The sequence below is a fragment of the Sinocyclocheilus grahami genome, unplaced genomic scaffold, assembly GCF_001515645.1.
Source record: "Sinocyclocheilus grahami isolate Dianchi unplaced genomic scaffold, SAMN03320097.WGS_v1.1 scaffold659.1, whole genome shotgun sequence".
NCBI lineage: Eukaryota > Metazoa > Chordata > Actinopteri > Cypriniformes > Cyprinidae > Sinocyclocheilus > Sinocyclocheilus grahami.
In genome coordinates this window covers 147,497-157,554 of record NW_015505838.1, presented here as the reverse complement: position 1 = coordinate 157,554, position 10,058 = coordinate 147,497, and the positions used below count along the sequence as shown (strand labels likewise).

The 10,058-nt window shown below is 35.9% G+C and overlaps 2 protein-coding genes across 2 annotated transcripts in view; one reads left to right on the top strand and one right to left on the bottom strand.

The window, feature by feature from the left end:
* The window catches only part of LOC107558780 (centrosomal protein of 44 kDa-like), a 7,543-nt gene extending 7,298 nt beyond the window's left edge, over nucleotides 1-245 (bottom strand). The window contains exon 1 of the mRNA XM_016242460.1: nucleotides 179-245. The gene's annotated coding sequence lies outside the window, so the exon portion shown is untranslated. The remainder of the gene's footprint in view (nucleotides 1-178) is intronic.
* fbxo8 (F-box protein 8) lies at nucleotides 246-7,682 on the top strand. The gene is made up of 6 exons (XM_016242462.1): nucleotides 246-323; nucleotides 2,755-3,103; nucleotides 3,659-3,785; nucleotides 4,345-4,463; nucleotides 4,776-4,972; nucleotides 6,413-7,682. Exons 2-6 carry the CDS (start codon nucleotides 2,763-2,765, stop codon nucleotides 6,598-6,600), a joined length of 972 nt encoding a protein of 323 aa, XP_016097948.1. The 5' UTR covers nucleotides 246-323; nucleotides 2,755-2,762; the 3' UTR covers nucleotides 6,601-7,682.
* Nucleotides 7,683-10,058: the final 2,376 nt, after the last annotated feature.

Here is a 10,058-nt window from a genome sequence, read left to right as displayed (position 1 = left end):
GGTAAACACTCGAAAGTGCAAGTGTATGTACCTGTGGTAAATTTACTCAGAGAGATTTGCGTCACTTCCACCCATAACAAGAAACGTCAGTCTGGCCAGAGTGGTAGAGGAGGAGGCGGAGGGACAGACAGGAGGAGCGAGTGAGCTAAGGAATGATAGTGTCACAGGATTGTCTCACCTCGATCAGCAGCGCAGCGTTGGAGCTGTCAAGATGGCTGTCCTGGGCTCCTGTTAAAGGACTGTGATAATTTCATCCGTGAGACAGTGGCAGATCAGCAAGTCGTTTCGTCGCGGCGGCGGTAGAAGTATTTCTATACACAGAGGTGGGTGGTGCTGCTTTGAGCGATTGACGCTGCAAAAATAAAAACAGAAGAGTTCCATGCTACACTTTGCGCAGCGTCCAATCAGAGTTCGAGTTTATGTGTCAAATTGGCATTTCAACCAATTGTTTTAGAGCGAGGCGGGACTTTGTGCTTCAGCCCAACTTGATGGAAAACCATTGCTTAGAATATAAAAGCTGTAGAAAACCTCGATTTGTATGTCAGTCATAACATTCTCAAGATTAGTAGAGTGAATCCCTAAATAATATATATTTATTCAATATATAACGTCTCAGAGCTTAAGTTTATATGGTTTATGCCTATGAAATATGTCAGATGAGTTCTCCTTTGTTATGGCTAAAATCTGAGAGGCTACTGATATGCAAATAAAGACAGAAAATGTAGGTCAGGGTTTATACTACGTTTGAAGTACTTTTTGCTTAATCAACTGACCTAAAATGTATTTGCGTGTCATTGTATTGTCAGAATTTACAGTAAACAGTTTGTTGTCAAGAGTAACACTAGTAAAACATGCATGGGGTTGCTAGACCTGTTTACTTTCACTTTTAATAGAAACACAACAAGAGTTAGATGAGCTAATCCACCATATCATGCAGAAAAAAAGATGTTCAAAATATAACTTTTTAATATAAATATAACAAAATAATAACTTTAATAATTTAAGAGCTGCTCCTGCCCTTAGGCAAAGCAGAGGAAAATTGCTTGTAAGAGTTCATTGACCTTGTTCAGATTTGCGGTCCATGTTTTAAGCAGGTCTAAGAATTCCCAAGCTCCTCCTACAGAATGCCAAAGAGCAGGTGCAGTGGCATTACATCAGTTCTGAGCAAGTATATGTCAAGTTCTTATAAGTAAGGCTGCCATGTTAGAGGCTCTGCGACAAGGAGAGCAACCAGAGAGCATTCAAGAGGCCATTAAAGACAAGAATAACAAGGCCTCTCATATATATAGAGACGTGTTTTAGAGAGGAAGGCCCTTGGAGGGAGTCAGACTGGGCCACATAAAAAGGCTTAATGCGTATCTCCACGAGAGGATTAGTGCTACTGCAGTGGAGATAAAGCTGCCATCAGGGGGTTTATTTCCCAGCTGACTTCTGCACACTAGCACTAAAAACAGTTTCCTAGAGGCTGTTTTGCTCTGATGAGGTAAGGATTCGGAGACCTAACTGAAATGATCTAAACCAAGAATAAAGTGCTGAGAGCTTGAGGCCTCTGGATTACTCCGGTTTAGTTTATACTAGAAGTCGGAGAGATAAAAGGCTTTAGACACAAAGCTTTAACTTAATAATAAATACATACAAAAAGAGATCACATCATATACAAGTGCTCTCAGCAAAACAAGAAATAAAAGCAGGATAGCCTGTCCATATCAAATGTCTCAGGTGGTTGAGATTACGTCAGCTTCTTCTGCTTAATGTATATGAAATCAAAAACAGAAACTGATCTGCTGTAAGACCCGGAACTCCCAGTAATAACAAAAAAAAGTGTTACACATGCAACAGTTTTCTACAGCTCAGCAGTAATGCAGGAACTCAATTTAATCAATTTCAAACTAAAATGTACATTTGAAAAGGTAAATTGTCAAACATTTGGAATACTTTTTTATTTTATATTTTATTTGGTATACTTTAGTATTATTACCATTTAAAATAAAAATGTGTTTTCTATTTTAACATATTTTATTTTAAAATGTATTCCTGTGATGGCAAAGCTGTATTTTCAGCATCATTACTCCAGTCTTCAGTGTCACATGATCCTTCAGAAATCAGTCTAATATACTGATGTGCTACTCAATTTCTTATTATTAACAATGTTGAAAACAGTTTTGCTGCTTAATATATTTTCAAAACCGTCATCCATTACCATTCCACAAGTAAGATTGGGGTAAGAAAAAAGAAAATCAAGGACGCATTATAGTGTTTAAAAGTGACAGTAAAGACATTTATATTATAGCATTTATAGCATTCAACATTGATGATAATAAGAACCATTAATAATTGAGCACCAATAACTGATAATGATCGAACACCAAATCAGCATATTAGAATGATTTCTGAAGGATCATGTGACACTAATGACTGAAGTAATGCCTGTTGAAAATTCAGCATTTCCATCTCAGAAAATGTAAACCGTATTAAAATAGAAAAAACGTTATTTTAAATTGTAGTAATTTTTCACAATATTACTGTTTTTCCTTTATTTTTGATCAAATAATTGCAGCCTTGATGAGCAAAAAAAGACTTCTTTCAAAAAACAGTAACAAAATATCACTTATTCCAAACTTTTGACCAGTAGTATAAATGCTGCTTTAAATACACAAACTAGTATCATAGTATACCATTTTAATGCATTGAGGGCTGAAGACATATATGTATGTAATATGTAATGAATTTTCACTCAAATGCAACATTGTTCAGATCTGCAGATGGGTCAGGGTCTGTGGAGGGTGGCGAGGAACCAGCAGCTGCAGCAGCAGTACAGTGAACAGTGCTTCCTCCAGCGGGACAGAGAGCGAGACCGGAGGGTGGGGCCCCCACTGGCTGAGCCGCTGCAGCAGCGCCGCACACCACAGTGTCAGGTGTCCGGCACAGACATCAGCCACCTGCTGCGCGTCCGCAAAGGCAAAGAGGAGCAGGGCTTCATCGATCTTGAGATGATGCCTCCCGAACTCAGCATCACCATCCTCTCCTACCTGAATGCTACCGACCTGTGCCTGGCCTCCTGTGTGTGGCAGGACTTGGGCAATGATGAGTACCTGTGGCAGGGGTTAGTGATGTGTTTAGCTTCCACATGAAATCTTGTCTGAATATTTTCTCAATAATAATTGAGGGAGAACTGCATAAGGGAGGCAAGAAACACATAAACTGCTGCTCAAAAGTGTGGAATAATTAATTAATTAATTAATTAAAAAAATGTTTTTGATAGAAATCTTTTATCCTTACCAAGGCTGCAATTTAAAAAAAGGGATTTAATAAGGATTTATTTAATTAAGAAATCATTCTAATATGCTGATTTGCGGCTTAATTATCTATTATTTGTGGTACACAGTTGTTAATATTGACTTTTGTTAATTATATGCTGCTTAATATTTTTCTGGAAATAATGATACATTCATGCAATGATGATTTTTCAGGATTCTTTGATGCATAGTTTACACACACAAAAAAAAGTTATTTTTTGATTAAATAATTGCAGTCTTGGTGAGCATAAAAAAAAAAGAAAGAATTAAAAAAAATTTCAAATTTTCACTAATAAAGAAAGTGTTTTATGTTTTAGCATTTCTCCTATTCATATTCTTGTTTTTCTTCGTCTGCCCTCTAGCCTGTGCAAGTCCACTTGGGGTCACTGTTCCATATACAACCGAAGGCTTCCATCTGGATTTTCATATAGAAAACTCTACATGGAATTAGATGAAGGAAGTCTAACCTTCAACGCCAACCCGCAAGAGGTACAAAAAGTACAAGCTTTTGTTCTGTCTTACCACAATAATGTCTTTTTAATTACTGGCCAAACCATTTAATGTTTAAATGGGCAAGAAACAGAGAAATGATCATAGCCACGATGTGCTTTGGAAATACAATTCTGACCAGCTAGCTATGATTAATATGACGGTTTCCTTCTCCACCCTGTAAATTCCCACATAAGCCAGAAATGTTCATACTGCAGACTAAATATATTATTTTTACAAGCTCACGTAGAATGAATAATGGTGCATGACATAGGCTTTTAGACCACAACCCGGATTAAAACTAAATTGATGGCTTTTCTCTCATGCAAGCTGCTCTTAAAACATCTTTTCTGTTCAAAGATGAATTTGAATGTCTTGACTCCCCCTCGCTCATGTCTTAGGTTAGATTAGCAAAGCTTTAGCTGTCCACTTAAAGGACATGCGATAGCCTTGCTCCGGACTAAACCGTGGTGTCTGGTAAAAAAAAAAAGCGTGCCCCCTCCTTCTCTTTTTTCCTCCTAATCCCCACACCCTGTTTTATGTGGGTTCTTTCATTCAGGGTATCAGTTACTTCATGTCCAGAGGTATTCTTGTGGACCACCCGAAGGAAATTGCCAAGTTTATATTCTATACCAGAATGCTGAACTGGAAGATGCTGCGGATTTATCTTGATGAACGGTTTGTTTATTGGTTTTTTTTTTAAATATATATTATTACTGTCTTTTATTAATGTATAAGACCTGCAGTTTTATAACTTACACCAAGCTATGTATATCAATACCATGAACCTTGCTCATATTTGGAGGAAAACATATAAGGGCACAGTCAATTTATATATTTATACACACACAAATGTACGTTATAAATAAATAATAATGTACAGCTGATAATAACTACAAAAATGTAGATTAAAATTTCGTTTTGGAGGGACAAATACTATTCTGCTGCTAAAAAGAATTTAAATGTGCATTAAAACTACTGTGTTTGCAGGCGAGATGTCTTGGATGAGCTTGTCACACTTCATAACTTTAGTAACCAGTTCCTCCCTAACGCACTGAGAGACTTCTTCAGACACATTCATGCCCCGGAGGAGAGGGGCGAGTACCTGGAGACCCTCATCACTAAGTTTTCTCATCGTTTCTGTGCCTGCAACCCCACTCTGGTGCAGGAAGTGGGCTTAAGTCCTGGTAAGTGAAGTACAACACAGTCATAAAAGATCCCGGACTGGCATTTATACTACAGAGTGATCTAGTGTGTAACTGTGACATCAAGATCACTGTGATTTGTTTTGCTGATTGTCTGGTGTGTCAGCAGGTCACAAGTGACGTACACTGATTTTTGCCTTAAGCCAAAATTAAAGCTGAAATACTGGTTTTAGTATTGGTACATACAATCACAGGATTTGTGATGTCATGTGTTGATTTGTCAACCATATTTTAATAGTCGGTAGCTCTATCTGCATGATCTTGTCTTTGTATAAGCAACATGTGAGAAATCCTTGTACTAACACTTTCATTTGCTTCTAAAGCTGAGCTAAGCCTGCTGGCTTAAAGTGTTAGCAAATGAGGACCCAGCTCTGAGTCCAACCAATCAGAGTTATCTTCTGCAATAACATGTGACTTGTAGTGCATGTGTACTACTGTACAAGCTGGAAGATTTATTATAAATTACTGACAGAACTCACTCTTCCATCTTTTTTTATCTTTATGTTCTCATCGTAACATTAAAGATTTAAACAGATGTGTGTAGGTATGATTGAAAGAGAATTTTGGAGGAATTCACAGAAGTATGCAGAGCAGGGACCTCGTACATAAAATGCATGTACAATCTACATGTACAATGCATTTCATCCTGTCAAACGTGAGGAGCAAATCAGGATTTATAAAGGGAAAAACTCAAGTGAAAATGTTATGTACAGCAACTAAAGAGCATGTGTACAAACTTTTTGCACTCATGTATACCAGTAAATTAAATAATCCAACATTGTCTGTTAAAATATAACGATAAATAGACTATCACAGTTTGCATTAATATAAATTAATATAAATGAGCAACTGCTTTGTGATAATTATATCAGTGAAATTAAATTAATGAAAAATATATAATGTATAAGTACATTAAAATTAGAAATGTTGCAGCTCGAAAGATCCAAAAAAAAATATATATATATATTCTTTTATTTCTTTTGTTGTTTCTTTTATTTCAAATTACAAATTTGTATTTATTTATTTTTTATGGTTTTAGTTAACTATAACAACCCTGATATATATATATATATATATATATATATATATATATATGCTTGCCCATGACGATGAGTGCCGTACTTCTTCTGAACCATAAATAAATATTTGTGGCTGTTCTGTAGTTGAGTTAATGCGCTTGTTCTCATTGTGCTCGAATTTGAGATTAACTGCACCTTTGAAAAGCGGGATGCATTTAGGAAACTCTTTTGTACTTATGGAAGCTTTATAAATTGCCCGTAGAAACATTTAAGAATCATTTTACATATGCCTTTATTAATGAGGTTTCTGCATAATGCAAACATTTGTATTTGAAGAGGGGGTTACAAAGTTAACTATGCTAAACGCCATAAACAACACACCTCTCTCTTCTGTTTTTTGCAGATGCAGTGTACGTGCTGTGCTACTCCCTCATCCTTCTCTCCATCGATCTGACCAGCCCTCACGTAAAGAACAAGATGTCCAAGAGGGAGTTTATCCGAAACACACGGCGGGCTGCTCAGAACATCAGCGAGGACTTTGTAGGGCACCTCTATGACAACATCTATCTGATCGGCCACGTGGCGGCCTAGGCACTACAGCGCTTGACATGTTAGAGAGAGACTGCTGGCACGTAAAACATTAGCGACTGCACTAGAAAGGATTCTGCTTGAAGCTGGAAGAAACACTGTCAGAACTCTGCAGGTCATTTTAAACTGAAGTCTTGTGAGTGAAGCCCTTGATATGATGTGCTGCATTGCAAAGGAGCGGAGGACAGCCACAATGTGAAGAATCAGCAAAGCAAGTCATTTGTTAGCAGGCTAGCAATGGTAGCGACAAGGTTTATCTACCACAACCCGCTTAAACATGCAAAACCATGTAGCTACATAAAGATATATGAGATAAGCTATGAAGTCAGTTAAATCTGAATGTAGAATTTATGGGGCCTGCGTCATATTTACAAAGACATCTATTTTCTTTTTCCTCATTCTAATTTGGAAACCTCTCATGTGTATCAAATGAATGTCAGCTTTTTTTGCCATATCTACAAAATTCAGGCAAGTCTAAGACATTCAGTCTACAGTCACTGTGATATCAAAGAATTGACAGACTAAAACGGCACACCTATAATATTGATTATGAACAAAAGCATTTTTTTATTTTAATTCTGTGTGTACTTTCTTGTTTTAGGAGGTTTTGTGTCTGTGCATTGTCACATGTCTCATCTTCCTTGAGAAGATTGAAATCCTGTGAGACATTGTATGCACTGATATTTTTATTATGTATATTTCATAGGTTTGGTACCTTTTTTGGTCCTCTTCCTTTCTACAGTTTTTTTTTTTTTTTTTTACCTTCTTTTTTGTGTTGTTGTTCATCACATTCTGTTAGACCATTTTCCAATCATATAAATGATATACACACAAATACTTCATATACAAGCAAATTAAATCAGCTATCTGTTTCATCTGAACATCGTAAGTATGTTCGAGAGAAGCCTTTTCTATTTCTCAGATAATTCATTGGACATCACGTCTTTTAGTTGAATATTTACTCTCAGCTCATAAACGTAGGCATTTTTCTTTTTTCTTTTATTCAGACTTACTACAATTGGGTGCCAATAGTGAGGATAAAATACTAAATATATACACAATAACACGTAAAATTGTTATTATTCACACACTGCATAGTTTAATTTAATGTTGGACATTTTATTTGCACATAATGTATATATTTAAGTATAGAGATTTATAAACATTAAATTTTATTTTGGAGTATTTTAACTAAGAGTTGTGGTTTTTCCCCTTAATTAAAAGAGTGAATTCTCTCCTTTTGCACTTTTTTATTTTTTTGGCATGTTTACCATGTCACAATACTATGAGCACTCAACCTCTCAGAAAACTGCTGCAGCATTTATTTGTGAAATGTTATGGCAACAACTACATAATTCTGACCACTGTTATTCAGTGCTGAATTAACTGTAATTTTAATAACAGATTACAGCTCATCTGTCTCTTTTTATTTGACTCCGCATTAATTAGGTATTTATCCAGCAAATGCAATTCTATTTAAACAAACCTGCTTAACTGTAGTTCAATTGCAGAAAGGATTTGTTTAATATAGATTTCAGAATGATAACACTGGACTTACGCACTTATAGATTGTATTAAAAAAATAAAACTTTGAAAATCACTGTTTGCATAGTCACTTGTTCATTGTGTGTCCACTGATCATTAGCATAAAAAAATGCATGTTTAAATTAAATACGATTTTTTTTTTGCATTGACTGGAAAATATATATATAATATTCACGCGTTGAACAACCTAGATTATGCCTTTAATTTACGTTAGGAATGTGTTTTTCGTAAATTGCCATTTAAATCAATTACGCGACTACCTTCATTTAAACAATCTATATTCATATGCGGCAATTTCTTAGAAATAAGAGAGCAAACATTTACTGCACAGACAAATCTATTAACGCATTGAATGTAATTGTTTACACTTTTTTTTTCGCCCCAAGATGATTTAGCATAGGAAAGACATCACAAGATAATTATCGTTTCCCAGTTCATTTGAAGCAAAAGCGTATGTGATTATTAGACACTTCACTTGATTCACACTGAGATTTAAGCTTGAATACAAGAAACTGATATTTTTCATTGAAAAGACTGCACTGTGTGCAAGGATATAAAAGTATGGGCGAGTTGTCATGCGTTTTAAATCCTACATATTTATGCAATTACGATTAGGAGAACTACAGTAGTTGTTGTTTAAAAGAACAGCGGCAAAAAAAAAAGTGTTTTTTTTTATTTATTTTTTTTAGCTAAAACGTTTAGTTAATCGCCCATAAATTATCTTTCAAAAATAAACCTACTCTGACAAATACTGACTAGTGTAAAAAGTGTGATAACCGCCGGTTTCCCCTTACTCCTAATAAAACAAAATACACGTTATTTTTGCAATATATAGAATGCCCGTTCTTTTCGTTTATATCCATGGATTTATCAAAGGCTTGTCGTTACAATGTTGTTTATCTGTGGGGACGTTATGTCTCTCAGGTCTAATGGCAGAGTTTTGGCTATAATTTGGCATGATTGATGAAGTCCTTGCCTTCGCTATGACTGCATTTCATCAATACAACTGACTCAACAACAGCGCGAGCCTCTCTGACGCCTGAAATTGCGTCTGGTCTACCTGACACCGCGGACAACATGCAAAGACCTTGTGATTTGGACACTTCTGTGATGACGGAGAAATGGTAACCGTAGCCTTCTAAAACTAGCCTATTTAAATCAATCAATCAATAATAATAATTGTATTTTAAATATAAAAAGAAATATCATGAAATCTATATTAAGTAGCCTAAACGAATCATTGGATAATCATTATAGCTAAAAAAATGAATACCGAAAGCAGGAGCCGATCTGGAATATTTAGGAAATGCTGCTTTTCCTGGGAAATTGCTTTGGAGTATTTTAATAGTGTTTCTCTCACGCAATTCGTTCGTCGACATGAATGCCAAGCAGATGCCAAAAGTCATGATGCTCAAAAAACAGAACCACAAATGCCAACCCAAAGGTCTCCGCTTTTATAGCAAATGTAATTGGATTTTTGGTTTTAGTGTAATATTAACGTTTATTGTCGGGCATGGAAAAGGCTAGTTCGACCTAGCCTACATCTGTTTAAGTCGATAAATTTGATTATTTATTTTTTTTTAAAGACAGGGCCATTGATGCAGATCCAAAGGGGACAAGGTCACAAGGAGTCCTCCCCTCTCTCTCTTTCTCTTTAGTTTTGTGCCCTTATTTACCCTGGATATCGTCTAAATTTATTTCGAGTAAATGAATTTGATTTCAAACGGTCTTGTGGATATTCTGCATTCTTATAGTTCTCCAGTAGGCTATGTAGCTTTGAAACAATCCTATATGTAAAGTAGGCCAGGTCAATTCAAATATTGATATGGGGTAGGCCTATAGCTGTTCTGTGTGATGGCGGCAGGTTGTTTAGGCTAGCCCTCTTTCTAGGTGTCTTCTTCTATAATGCGGCTATA